We start from the raw sequence: 19,202 nt of genomic DNA on the forward strand, positions 1-19,202 counted from the left end.
GAAACCAAGATTGAACTCTTTGGCCTGAATGCCAAGCGTCACGTCTGGAGGAAACCTGGCACCATCCCGACAGTGAAGAATGGTGGGGGCAGCATCATGCTGTGGGGATGTTTTTCAGTGGCAGGAACTGGGAGACTAGTCAGGATTGAGGGAAAGATGAACAGAGCAAAGTACAGAGAGATCATTGATGAAAACCTGCTCTAGTGCACACAGGACCTCCGAATGGGGTGAAGGTTCACCTTCCAACAGGACAAAAACCCTAAGCACACAGCCAGGACAATGCAGGACTGGCTTTAGGACAAGTCTCTGAATGTCCTTGAGTGGCCAAGCCAGAGCCCAGACTTGAAACGGATCGAAAATAGCTGTGCACTGACTCCCCAAATACAGGTGTGACAAGCTTGTAGCGTCATACCCAAGAAGACGTAAGGCTTAATCACTGCCAAACTACTGAGTAAAGGGTCTGAATACTTATGTAAATGTAATATTTCCGTTTTTTATTTGTAATACATTTGCAAAAATGTCTAAAAACGGGGTTTTGTTTTTGTCATTATGGGGGTATTTGTGTGTACAGTAGATTGATGATGATTTTTTAAAAGGCTGTAACGTAACAAAATGTGTAAAAAGTCAAGGGGTCTGAATACTTTACGAATGCACTGCAGAACATTGTAGCAATGCTTTGAGAAATACTTCCATTATCATTGAAGTTTGTTTTTAGAACAATTCTCTATCATCATGTCATAACCTTACAGAATCATTTTATAAGAGTCCTGCAAGAAGTTTGCTGTTATAGGTGTTAGTAGTAATGTCTCCCTCAACATTAACTGAATATTTTGGAAAGAATATTGTAGGTTGAAAAATTATTCTAAAGTTTCTTCTTTAAAACGTTAGACTTGATTTTCCCTAATGAAAAATGTATCAACCCATACAAAAATGTCCATTAATCATAATCCACTTATTAATTCACATTTCCTGTTGCTGCAAGATTATTTTCCTGCTGTGGGAAACTGGTCCCATTAAGTTCGAATCCCCGAGCTGACAAGGTACAAAATCTGTCGTTCTGCCCCTGAACAGGCAGTTAACCCACTGTTCCTAGGCCGTCATTGAAAATAAGAATTTGTTCTTAACTGACTTGCCTAGTAAAATAAAGGTAAAATAAAAATAAAATAAAAAGATCCTATGCCTGGATTGGTGTCTCGGATATCCATTAATGTTAGTGAAATATTCCAGTGATGTTTTCTCAGAACTAATTGAATTGAATGCAGATGATTGCTGAAGAATGTTTAGGGAACATTATTGGAATAATCATGTCATAATGTCACACTATAACTTCATGAAAGCATAGTGGGAATATTCCCTGCTTGTTGTTTTGCATGTTTTTGATAACATCTTCATCAACATTAGCAGAACGTTCACGGAATATATTCTCAGAGCCATTTATATTGCTCTCACATTTTGTTGTGTCAGTATGTTTTAAAAGTACTTGTACATTGTGTTATTACATTACCTGGTAACCTAAAGAGAATGTTTGGGCAATGTTCTGCGGTGGTTGTTACATATGTTGTACACAACATTTTAGTGAACGTTATGAGAAAATTCCAAGTATAATACATTTAAAACACCTTAAAAAAAACATTTGGTTATCAAAAAAATTATTGGAATGTTTTTAGGATGTTCTCATCCTAATGTTCGATAAAACCCGAACTATAACATAAGTTAATGGTCTGGGAATGCTCCCAGTTTGCTGGGTACACGTGTCTTACCCTCGTCTCTGCTCCACACGGCCAGAACTCTGTACATGAAGGCAGTGACGGTAGCAGCGAAGAACCCTCTCCAGTAGTTCCTCACAGTGAAGAAAGTAGACATTGCCTCAATACTGAACAGCAAACCTATCACACACACGCATAAGGACACACAAACACACACACACACACACATTACTCAGAAACACACAGGAAGATTATTAGTAACTATGCCCCAATCAGGGGAGTGACGGGTGTAAGGCTATTTCCAAGATAAATACACAACGAAGAGGACTAAAGGTCAAGAGGACTAAAGGTTAAGAGGACTAAAGGTCAAGAGGACTAAAAGTCAAGAGAGGACCATGGAAATAGTGTTTTTTCTGTAATAGGGAATTATTGATCGATGGGTCAGAGAAGTGGGAGGAATTTTTCTAGGCATTGAGCCTGAAATAGTATACTTGTTATTTGGCCATTGGCCCAATTTTATTGCAAGGATTTCTAATTGGTCGACCACAGGCTAGGGCTGGGTTCTAAAACTACATCCTGTCCCTTTGTTCTGTGGAGAGAATCAATGAGGTCAGGGGAGAATGAACATCTACCTCTCAGCATAACATCTATGATCTGTCCTCTTTGAATAAACCAATTTTTCGCCCCCTGATTTGCTTTGGGGTCTGTGTTATTGAAGAGTAACATAAACTGCTAACAGGGGGGAAGAAGTAAACCTTCTCCGACCCAGCCAGTGTATCAGTCAGTGAGTGTTATGTTGGTGTCACTCACCTCCTATAGGGGCAGCGAAAACACAGCTCACCCCCACAGCACAGGCAACCGATAACAGCTCAATGTTCCTCGACTCATTCTGTAAGCACATAGGGAGAGGTGTGTTTACATTTACAGACACACACACACACACAGCCTGCGAGGTAGGCTGTTGTCAGGATGGATGTAGGCCTAGTAGTGTGGAAGGAGGCAGACAATGATGCTACATTTTTCTGCACAAGGTCAGGGCTTTTATGAGCAAAAATGGGGAATAAATAAGCACGAAAAGTAGGCTACTACATTATTTACAAAATAGTCAACAGGACAAAGAGCAATATCAACTGGATTTAAATAAAGAAGTCAGCCCACTGACCTCCCCTAGGGCAGGCCTCAGTAATGCCTGTTAGCAATTAGCATGCACAGCAGCAAGTATAGCCCAACATATTCCTGTCACAGCTGTTGTGACAGGGGAAAATTGGGATAATGCATTTCACCATGGAATATACAATTTTACACCAACAGGTTGGCATGAACAGTTAAAACATTGTGTTCTCCAACGCACCTCAGTTTGCCTGTCACAACAAGGAAATATGAAGAATTCTTCTCCAACTACCAGGACAAATAAAGTAAGCAAGCATTTATATTTATTTAGCTTTGCAAGAGCGCTAAAGTGTTAATTCCTAAACATGATTACTTTGTAGGTACTATTTGAATGAACAAATGCATGGATGGAAGAGTAATTCATGTGGAATCGCAAACAAAAGCCATAAAATGAGGCATATTCATATACGGTACAGATACAACACAGAGAGGAGGGGGGAAGAGAGAGAGGATGAGGGAAGGAGAGAGGCGAAAGGGAGCCGAGGGAGAGAAGGAAAATATTAACTTCTTATGAATGGGGGCAGTATTGAGTAGCTTGGATGAATAAGGTGCCAAGAGGTGCCCAGAGTAAACTACCTACTACTCAGTCCCAGTTGCTAATATATGCATATTATTAGTATATTTTGATAGAAAACACTCAGTTTCTAAAACTGTTTGAATGATGTCTCTGAGTATAACAGAACTCATATGACAGGCAAAAACCTGATAAAAAATCCAACCAGGAAGTGGGAAATATGAGGTTGGTCGTTTTTCAACTCATTCCCTATTGACGATACAGTGGGATATTGGTCATGTTGCACTTCCTAAGGCTTCCACTAGATGTCAACAGTCTTTAGAACCTTGCTTGATGCTTCTACTGTGAAGTGGGGGCGAATGAGAGGGGAATGACTCAGAGGTCTGCCAGAATGCCTTGAGCTCGTGACGCTCGTTCACGTGAGAGCAAGCTCTGTTCCATTGCATTTCTACAGACAAAGGAATTCTCCGGTTGGAACATTATTGAAGATTTATGTTAAAAACATACTAAAGATTGATTCTATACTTCGTTTAACATGTTTCTACGGACTGTAACGGAACTTTTTGACTTTGGCTCATAGTGAACGCACTTCGTGAGTTTGGATTTGTTTATCAAACGCGCTAACAAAAGGAGCTATTTGGACATACATAATGGACATTATCGAACAAAACAAACATTTATTGTGGAACTGGGATTCCTGGGAGTGCATTCTGATGAAGATCATCAAAAGTAAGTGAATATTTATAATGTTATTTCTGACTTCTGTTGACTGCACAATATGGCTGATATCATTTTGGTTTGTTTGGCCTCTGAGCGCAGTACTCAGAAAATTGCATGGTCTGCTTTTTCCGTAAAGCTTTTTTGAAATCTGACATAGCGGTTGCATTTAAAAAAAAAAATTATTTCACCTTTATTTAACCAGGTAGGCTAGTTGAGAACAAGTTCTCATTTGCAACTGCGACCTGGCCAAGATAAAGCATAGCAGTGTGAACAGACAACACAGAGTTACACATGGAGTAAACAATTAACAAGTCAATAACACAGTAGAAAAAAAGGGGAGTCTATATACAATGTGTGCAAAAGGCATGAGGAGGTAGGCGAATAATTACAATTTTGCAGATTAACACTGGAGTGATACATGACCAGATGGTCATGCACAGGTAGAGATATTGGTGTGCAAAAGAGCAGAAAAGTAAATAAATAAAAACAGTGTGGGGATGAGGTAGGTGAAAATGGGTGGGCTATTTACCAATAGACTATGTACAGCTGCAGCGATCGGTTAGCTGCTCAGACAGCTGATGTTTGAAGTTGGGGAGGGAGATGAAAGTCTCCAACTTCAGCGATTTTTGCAATTCGTTCCAGTCACAGGCAGTAGAGTACTGGAACGAAAGGCGGCCAAATGAGGTGTTGGCTTTAGGGATGATCAGTGAGATACACCTGCTGGAGCGCGTGCTACGGATGGGTGTTGCCATCGTGACCAGTGAACTGAGATAAGGCGGGGCTTTACCTAGCATGGACTTGTAGATGACCTGGAGCCAGTGGGTCTGGCGACGAATATGTAGCGAGGGCCAGCCGACTAGAGCATACAAGTCGCAGTGGTGGGTGGTATAAGGTGCTTTAGTGACAAAACAGATGACACTGTGATAAACTGCATCCAGTTTGCTGAGTAGAGTGTTGGAAGCAATTTTGTAGATGACATCGCCGAAGTCGAGGATCGGTAGGATAGTCAGTTTTACTAGGGTAAGCTTGGCGGCGTGAGTGAAGGAGGCTTTGTTGCGGAATAGAAAAAGGAATTGATTTGATTTTCGATTGGAGATGTTTGATATGAGTCTGGAAGGAGAGTTTGCAGTCTAGCCAGACACCTAGGTACTTATAGATGTCCACATATTCAAGGTCGGAACCATCCAGGGTGGTGATGCTAGTCACCAGAAGTGTATCTAAAGTTCCATGTATAACACTTGTATTTTCATCAACATTGAGTATTTCTGTAAATTGATGTGGCTCTCTGCAAAATCACCGGATGTTTTTGGAACTACTGAATATAACGCTGAGATTTTTTTATGTAAATATGAACTTTATCGAACAAAACATACATGTATTGTGTAACATGAAGTCCTATGAGTGTCATCTGATGAAAATCATCAAAGGTTAGTGATTCATTCTATCTCTATTTCTGATTTTTGTGACTCCTCTCTTTGGCTGGAAAAATGGCTGTGTTTTTCTGTGACTTGGCTCTGACCTAAAATAATTGTTTGTGGTGCTTTCGCCGTAAAGCCTATTTGAAATCAGACACTGTGGTGGGATTAACAAGAAGTGTATCTTTAAAATGGTTTGAAATACTTGTATGTTTGAGTAATTTTAATGATGGGATTTCTGTTGTTTTGAATTTGACACCCCCTGCACTTACACTGGCTGCCTTCTTGGGAACAGGAACAATGGTGGCCCTTTTGAAGCATGTGGGAACAGCAGACTGGGATAAGGATTGATTGAGTGTGTCCGTAAACACACCAGCCAGCTGATCTGCGCATGCTCTGAGGACGAGGCTGGGGATGCCATTTGGGCCTGCAGCCTTGCGAGGGTTAACACGTTTAAATGTTTTACTCACGTCGGCTGCAGTGAAGGAGAATTCGCAGGTTTTGGTAGCGGGCCGTGTCAGTGACACTGAATTGTCCTCAAAGCGAGCAATGAAGTTGTTTAGTCTGCCTGGTCCGCAACTGGCTGGTTTTCTTTTTGTAATCCGTGATTGACTGTAGACCCTGCCACATACCTCTTGTGTCTGAGCCGTTGAATTGCGACTCTACTTTGTCTCGATACTGACGCTTAGCTTGCTTGATTGCCTTGCGGAGGGAATAGCTACACTGTTTGTATTCGGTCATGTTTCCGGTCACCTTGTCATGATTAAAAGCAGTGGTTCGCGCTTTCAGTTTCGCGCAAATGCTGTCATCAATCCACGGTTTCTGGTTTGGGAATGTTTTAATAGTTACATTGAACAACTTGAACAGACCTGAGCACGGGAGCTTCCTGTTTTAGTTTCTGTCTATAGGCTGGAAGCTACAAAATGGAGTCATGGTCAGCTTTTCCGAAAGGAGGGTGGGGGAGGGCCTTATATGCATCGCGGAAGTTAGAATAACAATGACCCAGGATTTTACCAGCCCTGGTTGCACAATCGATATGCTGATAGAATTTAAGGAGTCTTGTTTTCAGATTAGCCTTGTTAAAATCCCAAGCTATAATGAATGCAGCCTCAGGATATGTGGTTTCCAGTTTACATAGTCAAATAACGTTCGTTCAGGGCCATCTGTGTCTGCTTGGGGAGGAATATATGCGGCTGTGATTATAATCGAAGAGAATTCTCCTCGTAGATAATGCGGTCGGCATTTGATTGTGAGGAATTCCAAGTCAGGTGAACAGAAGGACTTGAGTTCCTGTATGTTGTTATGATCACATCACGCCTCGTTAATCATAAGGCAACCTCCCCCCGCGCCTCTTCTTACCAGAAAGATGCTTGTTTCTGTTGGCGCGATGCGTGAAGAAACCAGGTGGCTGTACCGACTCCGCTAGCGTGTCTCGAGTGAGCCATGTTTCCATGAAGCAAAGAACGTTAGTCTCTTATGTCTCTCTGGAATGCTACCTTTGCTCGGATTTCATCTACCTTGTTGTCAAGAGACGACATTGGCGAGTAGTATGCTCGGGAGCGGTGCGCGATGTGCCCATCTCCGGAGCCTGACCAGAAGACCGCTTCGTCTGCACCTTTTACGGCGTCGTTGTTTTGGTTCGCCGGCTGGGATCCGATCCATTGTCCTTGGTGGTGGGCAAAACAGAGGATCCGCTTCGGGAAAGTCGTATTCCTGATCGTAATGATGTTGAGTTGATGTTGCTCTTAAATCCAAATAGATGATAAATAGATATAGCGATAGTGATAAGATGTACTGTGGTTTAGTTGTGAGGTCAGGGTATGGAAGTGAAATACTGACAGAGGCATATATAGTGTTGAAAGCTTATTAAGAACATATTGGTAACAATGTGGTGACGTGTGTGTACAGGTGTAGTTTACCTCATAGATTCCTCCAAACAGAGACATGAACTTGCAGAGAAGTGCAGCACCAAGACTGGCAATGTGAACAAACGGACTCTAGAGAGGAAGAATGAATGACGTGAATTATTTCTTAAAACACTTGGTATATATATTTTTGTTACATACTTAAAGAAAACCACATCACACTTAAACTTCAGTTTCACTCACCCCGGAATAAAAACAAGTCACATTTTGCCAAAAGGGTCAATGTAGTCCAGAGGTTTAAAACAGAAACATATCGGAAAGTGTGACACCCTCCAGGAGACTAACCTACTCCTGGTGTTGAGAAGAAACACTTCTCCCCAATACAACTAGTCTCTTTCTCTCTCTCCCTTCTCCACTTTGTTTACCTCTCAGAGAGGAGGAAAGGTGTCCAGTCTTTCTCTCTCCCTCTCCTTCTCCACTTTGTTTACCTCTCAGAGAGGAGGAAAGGTGTCCAGTCTTTCTCTCTCCCTCTCCTTCTCCACTTTGTTTACCTCTCAGAGAGGAGGAAAGGTGTCCAGTCTTTCTCTCTCCCTCTCCTTCTCCACTTTGTTTACCTCTCAGAGAGGAGGAAAGGTGTCCAGTCTTTCTCTCTCCCTCTCCTTCTCCACTTTGTTTACCTCTCAGAGAGGAGGAAAGGTGTCCAGTCTTTCTCTCTCCCTCTCCTTCTCCACTTTGTTTACCTCTCAGAGAGGAGGAAAGGTGTCCAGTCTTTCTCTCTCCTCTCCTTCTCCACTTTGTTTACCTCTCAGAGAGGAGGAAAGGTGTCCAGTCTTTCTCTCTCCCTCTCCTTCTCCACTTTGTTTACCTCTCAGAGAGGAGGAAAGGTGTCCAGTCTTTCTCTCTCTCCCTCTCCTTCTCCACTTTGTTTACCTCTCAGAGAGGAGGAAAGGTGTCCAGTCTTTCTCTCTCCCTCTCCTTCTCCACTTTGTTTACCTCTCAGAGAGGAGGAAAGGTGTCCAGTCTTTCTCTCTCCCTCTCCTTCTCCACTTTGTTTACCTCTCAGAGAGGAGGAAAGGTGTCCAGTCTTTCTCTCTCTCCCTCTCCTTCTCCACTTTGTTTACCTCTCAGAGAGGAGGAAAGGTGTCCAGTCTTTCTCTCTCTCCCTCTCCTTCTCCACTTTGTTTACCTCTCAGAGAGGAGGAAAGGTGTCCAGTCTTTCTTTCTTTACCTCTGTTTCACTCCGTTTTAACACTCACTCATGACCACTCGCTATGTGTCTCTCTCTCCACTTTTCAAACTGTCTGAAAGGAGGGAGAGGTCTACAGTCTTTTTCTTTCCAAAATGTATGCACTCACTGCTTACTGTAAGGCACCCTGAATAAGAGCATCTGATAAATCACTAAAATATCAAATGTAAAAATGTTTCCCTCCCTGTTTAACACTCATTTGTAGCCTGAACCCTGCTGCTGAAGTCACTGCTGGGCATCTGTCATTTATGCCACAACAGAGCAGAGTGGAGTAGAAAACTTTAAATGGTGCTGAAGCGTTATTGTCTAGAGGGAGAGATGCTGGGGGAGGAGTCACCCTATGTGTCCTGTCATTTAAAAAATTGTAATTTAACCCAAGCATCATCATTCTATCCCTCTCAGGACAGCAGGCTCACCTGTGAATGCAATTGGTTTAATGCATTCACTGTTTCATACAGTATAATTAACACTCACACATACATCTCACATCTTCTCGGAAACGTGTGTACACAAACATCCTCATCAGGGTGTTCCTATATGTCTCCTCTCCTCCAGTGTATCATTGACTAATCTCAGCTCTTTCAAGATTACAATGATCAAATGTTCTTTCCCTCTTCCACCCCCCATCTCCTCTCCACCATCCTTCATCCCCCTCTCCTCTCCAATCCACCCTCCTTCATCACCCCCCCTCTCCTCTCCACCCTCATTCATCCCCTCTCTTCTCCAATCCACTCTCCTTCATCCTCCTCTCCTCTCCTCTCCTCCCTCTCCTCCCCTCTCCTCTCCTCTCCTCTCCTCTCCTGTCCTGTCCTGTCCTGTCCTCTCCTCTCCTCTCCTCTCCACCCTCATTTACCACCCTCTCGTCTCCAATCCACCCTCCTTCATCCCCCTCTCCTCTCCTCCCCACCCTCATTCACCCCACTCTCCTCCCCTCTCCTTTCCTCCCTCCTTATCCCCCTCCACCCTCCCTCTCCACTGTGACCAATGGGGTGGCCTGAGTGCAACGTGTGTGGCTGTATGACAGGGACACAGGACACGTGTAACCACAACCACATGCCTGTGTGTGTGTGTGCTTCACCGTGAGAACCACTTGTCCTGTGAATTACAGATTAATTTATTGATTTTGCGGGTCTTCGGGCCAGAATTAATCTGTTGGCTGTCAAATGGTGTGTGTGTCTGCATAACAGTACTGTACTGCCAGCAACAAGTGACAACTACCCACACTCACACAAGCCTGACTGTGAGAAGGGGATGTGTGTGTATGCGTCAGAGGACTGTGTGAGGTGAGAAGAATGTTTACAGAGTGTGTGTGTGCTGTGTGTAGAGAGTGCGTGTGTTACCTCCTTGCCCAGAGGCATGCCACTGCCCAGGGCACAGGTGAGGCCGATGACTTTGGCCACAAATGTTTTAAAGGTGAGGTATTCTTTCAGCACTACACCCCTCAGAATGGTCTTAATCTCTGGGATACCTGAACCTAGAGGGGGATGGGGAGAGGGGGTTAGTGTGGATATGCTATGGTCAGTATGTGTGTGTGTGTGTGTGTGTGTGTGTGTGTGTGTGTGTGTGTGTGTGTGTGTGTGTGTGTGTGTGTGTGTGTGTGTGTGTGTGTGTGTGTGTGTGTGTGTGTGTGTGTGTGTGTGTGTGTGTGTGTGTGTGTGTGTGTCTTACCTACGGCCTGTGGGGCCAGTATCTGTGTGAAGCCAGCTGAGAAGGTGATGAGCACCACAGGGTAGGTGACCCAGGCTAGGTACTGGAGAAACACATTACTCTCCAGGTTCACATACATCCACTTCTGTGCTGTGGACACACACACACACACACACACACACACACACACACACACACACACACACACACACACACACACACACACACACACACACACACACACACACACACACACACACACACACAAAATCAATTTGATGTCAATCATAAAGTAAAAGTACATCCAAAGTCATGCTTCAACTGAGACAGACAGAAGGATTAGTACCTCAACAACAGTAGAACACGCAGGACTCCCGTCCCTAAAAGGACTGCTTTACAGGGTGTGTGTGTGCCTGTGTGTGTGTGTGCACGTGTGTGTGTGTGCGCGCGTGTTTGTGTGTATGTGGAGAAAGGGGATAAGAGGATGTGTCTATATGAGCGTCTTGCTTCTAGATTACTCTCTCTTCACTTTCTCCACATGCATCAGTCTCCCCCTTGGCACACACACAAAAATGCAGCAATGTGTGTAAATGTCTGTTTGACTGAAGACATGATAAAAAAAATCAGAGGAGGTCATTTCTAATGGCAGAAGAAGACACACACACACACACACACCTGCATGCAGCTCAGGGAGACAGCAATTTGCACTGCAGCTCATCATGAACACACACCCTGGTTTGACGAGTGTATGTGCGTAAACCACAGTGTCTGAGATGATCTTGAGTGTGGCTTAATGTCTCCGTTAGCTGCATGCAGGAGATGTGTCAAATGAAATGATTCAGCCAAAGGAACAGTGTTTCAAGTTTTATTAGTTGTATGTACAGTTGAAGTCAGAAGTTTACATATACTTCGGTTGGAGTCATTAAAACTCATTTTTCAACCACCAAACTATAGTTTTGGAAAGTCGGTTAGGACATCTACTATGTGCATGACACAAGTATTTTTCCAACAATTGTTTACGGACCGATTATTTCACTTATAATTCACTGTATCACAATTCCAGTGGGTCAGAAGTTTACATACACTAAGTTGACTGTGCATTTAAACAGCTTGGAAAATTCCAGAAAATGACATCATAGCTTTAGAAGCTTCTGATAGGCTAATTGACCAAATTTGAGTCAATTGGAGGTGTACCTGTGTATTTCATGGTACCACATTCATCTGTACAAACAATAGTACGCAAGTATAAACACCATGGGAACACGCAGCCATCATACCACTCAGGAAGGAGACGCGTTCTGTCTCCTAGAGATGAACATACTTTGTTGAGAAAAGTGCAAATCAATCCCAGAAAAACAGCAATTGACCTTGTGAAGATGCTGGAGGAAACAGGTACTAAAGTATCTATATCCACAGTAAAACTAGTCCTATATCGATATAACCTGAAAGGCCGCTCAGCAAGGAAGAAGCCACTGCTCCAAAACCGCCATAAAAAAGCCCGACCACGGTTTGCAGCTGCACTGTTTGGCCATAATAACCATCGTTATGTTTGGTAGAAAAAGGGGGAGGCTTGCAAGCCGAAGAACACCATTCCAACCGTGAAGCTCGGGGGTGGCAGCATCATGCTGTGGGGGTGCTTTGCTACAGGAGTGACTGGTGCACGTCACAAAATAGATGGCATCATGAGGTAGGAAAATTATGTGGATATATTGAGGCAACATCTCAAGACATCAGTCAGGAAGTTAAAGCTTGGTCGCAAATGGGTCTTCCAAATGGACAATGACCCCAAGCATACTTCCAAAGTTGTGGCAAAATGACTTAAGGACAACAAAGTCAAGGTATTGGAGTGGCCATCACAAAGCCCTGACCTCAATCCTATATAAAATGTTTGGGCAGAACTGAAAAAGTGTGTGTGAGCAAGGAGGCCTACAAACCTGACACAGTTCTGTCAGGAGGAATGGGCCAAAATTCACCCAATTTGAGGAATGCTACCCGAAACGTTTGACCCAAGATAAACCATTTCAAGGCAATGCTACCAAATACTAATTGAGTGTATGTAAACTAAAGCTAAAAAAATTATTCTCTCAACTATTATTCTGACAAAAATGCAACAACAATAAGAAATAATAAAAGACAATAATATGAACATAAAGTAAATGGTTCAGTAGAATAAAATAAACATTTTAGCATAAGTATAATACAGGACGGCACAATTTATGGTCCAATATGTACATGTGTTCTGGGGAAGGGGGGGGCAAGTGTTTAAATTGTGCAGTATTTAGCAATCATAATAAGAGTCTGGTAAAAGCAGTGGTGTGTGTGTGTGTGTGTGTGTGTGTGTGTGTGTGTGTGTGTGTGTGTGTGTGTGTGTGTGTGTGTGTGTGTGTGTGTGTGTGTGTGTGTGTGTGTGTGTGTGTGTGTGTGTGTGTGTGTGTGTGCATGGTGAGTGAGTGAGTGAGTGAGTGAGTGAGTGAGTGAGTGAGTGAGTGAGTGAGTGCATGTGTGCGAAGGTGCAGAGAATCAGAGAATCAGAGCAGCTGACCAGTCCAATTAAAGTGTTCTGCAGTATGATGGCTTGTAGATAGAAACGGTCTCTGAGCTTGTTGGTATCAGACCTCATGCTCCGATACCGTCTGCCACTGCGGGTGTGTGGGATCTTTGATGGTGTGGCAGGCCTTCCTCAGGCACCGTTTTGAGTAGACTGTGGATGGGTGTACTGGGCCATCTTCACCAACCGCTGGAGGGCTTTGTGGTTGTGGACAGAGCAATTCTCGTACCAGGCCGTGATGCAACAGGTCAGGACGCTCTCGATAGTGCAGGGGCAACATTTGGAGCGTACCCGGAATGGCATGCCGAATTTCTTCAGCTGCCTTGGGAAGTTAAAGACACTGTTGACAAGAGTGGTGGTGTTGATGGTCCATGACAAGTCCTCAGTGATGTGGATGGTGAGGAACTTTAAACTACTGACTCTCTCTCTCTCTCCAGTCCCATTGATGTGAATCAGGGCATGTTCCTCCTCTGCTTGCTGAAGTAAACAATGAACTCCTTGGTTTTGCTGACGTTGAGAGAGAGGTTGTTATCCTGTCACCACAATGCCACTTCACTTACCTACCTAGTTAAAAGGCCTACAACTGTGGTGTCGTCACCAACCATTATGATGGAGTTGGTATCGTGCAAAGCCACACGGTTGTGGGTGAACAGGGAGTACAGCTGAGGACACACCCCTGGGGGGCCCCTGTGCTAAGAGTCAGTGTGGAGGCGGTGCTGTTACCAATCGCCACATGGTCTGCCCATCAGGAAGTCCAGGATCCAGTTGCAAAGGGTGGTGTCCAGACCCAGGGCCCTGATCTTGGTGTCAGGCTTGGAGTGAACAATAGTGTTGAATGCTGAAATGTAGTGAATGAACAGCATTCTTGCATAGGTGCTCCTCTTGTCCAGATGTGTTACAGCCGTGTGAATAGAGGCAGGCAAATTGGAGTGGGTCCAGTGTGCCTGGCATGCTAGCCTTGATGTGGGCCATGACCAGCCTCTCAAAGTATGTGTCCTAATGTGTGTGTGTGTGTGTGTGTGTGTGTGTGTGTGTGTGTGTGTGTGTGTGTGTGTGTGTGTGTGTGTGTGTGTGTGTGTGTGTGTGTGTGTGTGTGTGTGTGTGTGTGTGTGTGTGTGTGTGTGTGTATTCTAGTGCGTGGGTGTAAGCAAAGGTGGTGGATAGTCCCTGTTGGGCAGGTGGTTAGTCATCATGTATCCAGTTAAAAAAGCTGTACAGCTCGTTTGTGTCAAGATAGAAGACTTCCACCTTGACAAGATATACACACAGAAGATACATTCAAACCTAATGGGAGAACACTGAGAATGTGCTTACACACAACATGGGGCCTAAGTAGTCGGTGTACCATTTGGCTTCCCTGGATCCTCACCCGCCAACCTTCTCTCCTCTCTCTCTTCTCCTCCCTCCTTCTCTCCTCTCTCTCTTCTCCTCCCTCCTTCTCTCCTCTCTCTCTTCTCCTCCCTCCTTCTCTTCCTCTCTCTCTTCTCCTCCCTCCTTCTCTCCTCTCTCTCTTCTCCTCCCTCCTTCTCTCCTCTCTCTCTTCTCCTCCCTCCTTCTCTCCTCTCTCTCTTCTCCTCCCTCCTTCTCTCCTCTCTTATCCCTCCCTCCCTCACCTTGTAGACAGGTTGCGATAGAGAAGTCAAGGAATCTACCTCTATTTCCCTTCCTACTCCCTCCTTCCCAACTCCCTCTCTTACATTGTAGACAGATTCCGATACCAAAGTCGACCAGCCAGCTGAGTAGAGCCATGAATAGACCCAGGAGGATGAGGAAGATCCAGTCTTCACCAACACAAGAGATGAGGAACTTCTGACAGCGCACCGTACAGACTGGAGGGAAGAGAGATACAGGTGCACACTGTTAGATGACAACGACAACAACAACACTTACTACTACAGTAGAGTCAAGTCAGTCAGAACTACAATATCAACAAACTAACACATCTTACAGACTGAGGAGAGAAGTGTAGCATTGTTAAAACTACATTGCCCATTTTGGAGTCAGAACCACCCATACAATGTAACACTCTCACCATTTTTTACTAAGTTGACTTTTGCACAGACTAGTATCATTTAACACAGTGATCCTCTCCTCTAACTCCCCCTCCCCTACACACACACACACACACACACACACACACACACACACACACACACACACACACACACACACACACACACACACACACACACACACACACACACACACACACACACACACACACACACACACACACACACACACACACACACACAGACTCTACCAGTTCTTCCCCTATTTCCCGAAAACTGTCGTAACATTATTCTTGCTCCCCAGTCATCTTATTCAGTCTTCTCTCATCTCACCAATGTACTAAACCACACTAATGCTACTTTACCACAGTACAAGATTCTTTCTTTTCCTCATCTAAAGCTACTCTCCCCATTTCTGACTCCACACTTTCCTCCTCCTCTATGTGTGCTATTGTATAGGGCAACAGGTTGTAATGTTGACGACATGGAGAGGGGTGTACAGTCGTGGCCAAAAGTTTTGAGAATGACACAAGTATTATTTTTCACAAAGTCTGCTGCCTCAATTTGTATGATGGCAATTTTCATATACTGCAGAATGTTATGAAGAGTGATCAGATGAATTGCAATTAATTGCAAAGTCCCTCTTTGCCATGCAAATGAACTGAATCCCCCAAAAACATTTCCACTGCATCTCAGCCCTGCCACAAAAGGACAAGCTGACATCATGTCAGTGATTCTCTCATTAACACAGGTGTGAGTTACGTAGCAACTCTGTTGCGTAGCAACTCACTGCCTTCCTGAAGACAAACAATGTATACGAAATGCTTCAGTCTGGTTATAGACCCCATCATAGCACTGAGACGGCACTTGTGAAGGTGGTAAATGACATTTTAATGGCATCGGACCGAGGCTCTGCATCTGTCCTCGTGCTCCTAGACCTTAGTGATGCTTTTGATACCATCGATCACCACATTCTTTTGGAGAGATTGGAAACCCAAATTGGTCTACACGGAAATGTTCTGGCCTGGTTTGGATCTTATCTGTCGGAAAGATATCAGTTTGTCTCTGTGAATGGTTTGTCCTCTGACAAATCAACTGTAAATTTCGGTGTTCCTCAAGGTTCCGTTTTAGGACCACTATTGTTTTCACTATATATTTTACCTCTTGGGGATGTTATTCGAAAACATAATGTTAACTTTCACTGCTATGCGGATGACACACAGCTGTACATTTCAATGAAACATGGTGAAGCCCCAAAATTGCCCTCGCTAGAAGCATGTGTTTCAGACATAAGGAAGTGGATGGCTGCAAACTTTCTACTATTAAACTCGGACAAAACAGAGATGCTTGTTCTAGGTCCCAAGAAACAAAGAGATCTTCTGTTGAATCTGACAATTAATCTTAATGGTTGTACAGTCGTCTCAAATAAAACTGTTTAGGACCTCGGCGTTACTCTGGACCCTGATCTCTCTTTTGAAGAACATATCAAGACCATTTCGAGGACAGCTTTTTTCCATCTACGTAATATTGCAAAAATCAGAAACCTTCTGTCCAAAAATGATGCAGAAAAATGTATCCATGATTTTGTCACTTCTAGGTTAGACTACTGCAATGCTCTACTTTCCGGCTCCTCGGATAAAGCACTAAATATACTTCAGTTAGTGCTAAATACGGCTGCTAGAATCCTGACGAGAACCAAAAAATGTGATCATATTACTCCAGTGCTAGCCTCTCTACACTGGCTTCCTGTCAAAGCAAGGGCTGATTTCAAGGTTTTACTGCTAACCTACAAAGCATTACATGGGCTTGCTCCTACCTATCTCTCTGATTTGGTCCTGCCGTACATACCTACACGTACGCTACGCTCACAAGACGCAGGCCTCCTAATTGTCCCTAGAATTTCTAAGCAAACAGCTGGAGGCAGGGCTTTCTCCTATAGAACTCAATTTTTATGGAACGGTCTGCCTACCCATGTCAGAGACGCAAACTCGGTCTCAACCTTTACGTCTTTACTGAAGACTAATCTTTTCAGTGGGTCATATGATTGAGTGTAGTCTGGCCCAGGAGTGGGAAGGTGAACGGAAAGGCTCTGGAGCAACGAACCGTCCATGCTGTCTCTGCCTGGCCGGTTCCCCTCTTTCCACTGGGATTCTCTGCCTCTAACCATATCACAGGGGCTGAGTCACTGGCTTACTGGGGCTATCTGTAGGGATTTCATCATGAGGCCAATGGTGACTTTAAAACAGTTACAGGGTTTAATGGCTGTGATAGGAGAAAACTGAGGCTGGATCAACAATACTGTAGTTACTCCACAATACTAAACTAATTGACAGAGTGAAAATAAAGAAGCCTGCACAGAAAACAAATATTCTAAGTCACTGCAACAAGACACGAAAGTAATACTGCAAAAAATGTGACAAAGCAATTCACTTTTTGTCCTGAATACAAAGTGTTATGTTTGGGGCAAATCCAATGCAACACATTGCTGAGCAACACTCTCTATATTTTCAAGCATGGTGGTGGCTGCATCATGTTAAGGGTATGATTGTAATCGTTAAGGACTGAGGAGTTTTTCGGGATAAAAAAGAAGTGGAATAGAACTAAGCACACGCAAAATCCTAGAGGAAAACCTGGTTCAGTCTGCTTTCCACCAGACACTGGGAGATGAATTCACTCTTCAGCAGGACAATAACCTAAAACATAAGGCCAAATCTACAATGGAGTTGATTACCAAGAAGAAGGTGAATGTTCCTTAGTGGCTGAGTTACAGTTATGACTTAAATCTGCTTGAAAATCTATGGCAGGACCTGAAAATAGTTGTCTAGCAATGGTCAACAACCAATTTCACAGAACTTGAATCATTTTTAAATGAATAATGGGCAAACGCTTCTACTAAGCTAACATATGTATTTTTTAAAGATGGTTATGCCAACGATCATTTAGCTATTTGATTTTGAGGACCCCTTTAGGTATAAGAAAGAAAAAATAATTTGATGAAACAATGAATTTGACCTGCTATTAGCACATACAAATAACTGATTCATACATGGAAAATCAGATCGTCCAAAAATAAATCAAATGGTTGGTTCCAAGATGGCATAGCTGTTCAGACGTCTTTTGTCCTCGTCTTGTCGTGTCCCGTATATATATATTTACAACTTTTTCCGCATACCTTTTTATATATTTTTTTTATTTTCCATAAACTCATCTTCAAAACACTCTCCTGCAACCCGCCTCACCAATTTATATTTATAAAAACAATAAAGTATTATTTACCTCAAATCTGTAATCCTCCATAGAAGCTAACCAGAAGCTAGCCAGAAGCTAATCCAGAAGCTAGCCAGAAGCTAATCAGAAGCTATTCAGAAGCTAGTTAGCTTCTTTACTGGCTAATCATTAGTATTCAGCTAACCACGGTTTGTGGTCATCAGCTATCCTTTAGCTCGAAAATCTATCGGCAGTTTTGTACGGCGCGGCTCGGAACATACCGGACCTATTTTTCGCTCCATGTCCCTGGATTTCAACCGCTAACTCTGGACATTCATACCTGGATCTTGCAGCTAGCTAGCTGCTAGCCGTGTGACTATCGGCTTTCGTTGATTCCGGAGCAAACATCAATTATTCCGGAGCTAGCCAGCTGAAGAGTTCCATCAATCACTCCTGAGCTACAATCACCTATCCGGACCCGTTTTTACTGCCAACGCGGAGCCCCACCAGGCCTTTACAACTGGACTACCGACATTATCTACCCGAAGGAGTTATCCGGCTGGCTCCTCCGTCGCGACGTTACCTGAACGCCCATCTGTGGCCCGCTAACCGCTAGCTGTCTTATCGGCTGCTATCTGAATAGACCTATCGGGCAATTTATTTTAATTTTATTTTTTCTTGGGCCTCTATTGTTTTGTTTTTTTGTGTGATTTGGATTTATCCCCTCTACCACACGGAACCCCACTAATCCTACCGACTGAAACGCACGAGGTGGCTAATAACAGACCTCCATCCTATGCTAGCTTGCTACCGATGGCCCGGCTAGCTGTCTAAATCGCCGTGACCCCAACCAACCTCTCTACTCACTGGACCCTTTTGATCACTTTTGCCTTTCCTTAATGTCAATATGCCTTGTCCATTGCTGTTCTGGTTAGTGTTTATTGGCTTATTTCACTGTAGAGCCTCTAGTCCTGCTCACTATACCTTATCCAACCTATTAGTTCCACCACCCACACATGCGATGACATCTCCTGGTTTCAATGATGTTTCTAGAGACAATATCTCTCTCTTCATCACTCAATACCTAGGTTTACCTCCACTGTACTCACAGCCTACCATACCTTTGTCTGTACATTATACCTTGAAGCTATT

At 43.7% G+C, this 19,202-nt stretch overlaps 1 protein-coding gene across 1 annotated transcript in view; it reads right to left on the reverse strand.

The window, feature by feature from the left end:
- The window catches only part of LOC118371084 (chloride channel protein 2-like), a 72,457-nt gene that overhangs the window by 41,878 nt on the left and 11,377 nt on the right, over positions 1 to 19,202 (reverse strand). Inside the window, exons 3-8 of the mRNA XM_052517725.1 lie at positions 14,529 to 14,660; positions 10,305 to 10,433; positions 9,977 to 10,110; positions 7,445 to 7,522; positions 2,517 to 2,595; positions 1,761 to 1,886 (exon numbers count right to left, since the gene is read on the reverse strand). Coding sequence (XP_052373685.1) covers positions 1,761 to 1,886; positions 2,517 to 2,595; positions 7,445 to 7,522; positions 9,977 to 10,110; positions 10,305 to 10,433; positions 14,529 to 14,660 — 678 coding nt within the window. The remainder of the gene's footprint in view (positions 1 to 1,760; positions 1,887 to 2,516; positions 2,596 to 7,444; positions 7,523 to 9,976; positions 10,111 to 10,304; positions 10,434 to 14,528; positions 14,661 to 19,202) is intronic.

Source organism: Oncorhynchus keta, chromosome 1 (assembly GCF_023373465.1).
Source record: "Oncorhynchus keta strain PuntledgeMale-10-30-2019 chromosome 1, Oket_V2, whole genome shotgun sequence".
NCBI classification, from domain to species: domain Eukaryota; kingdom Metazoa; phylum Chordata; class Actinopteri; order Salmoniformes; family Salmonidae; genus Oncorhynchus; species Oncorhynchus keta.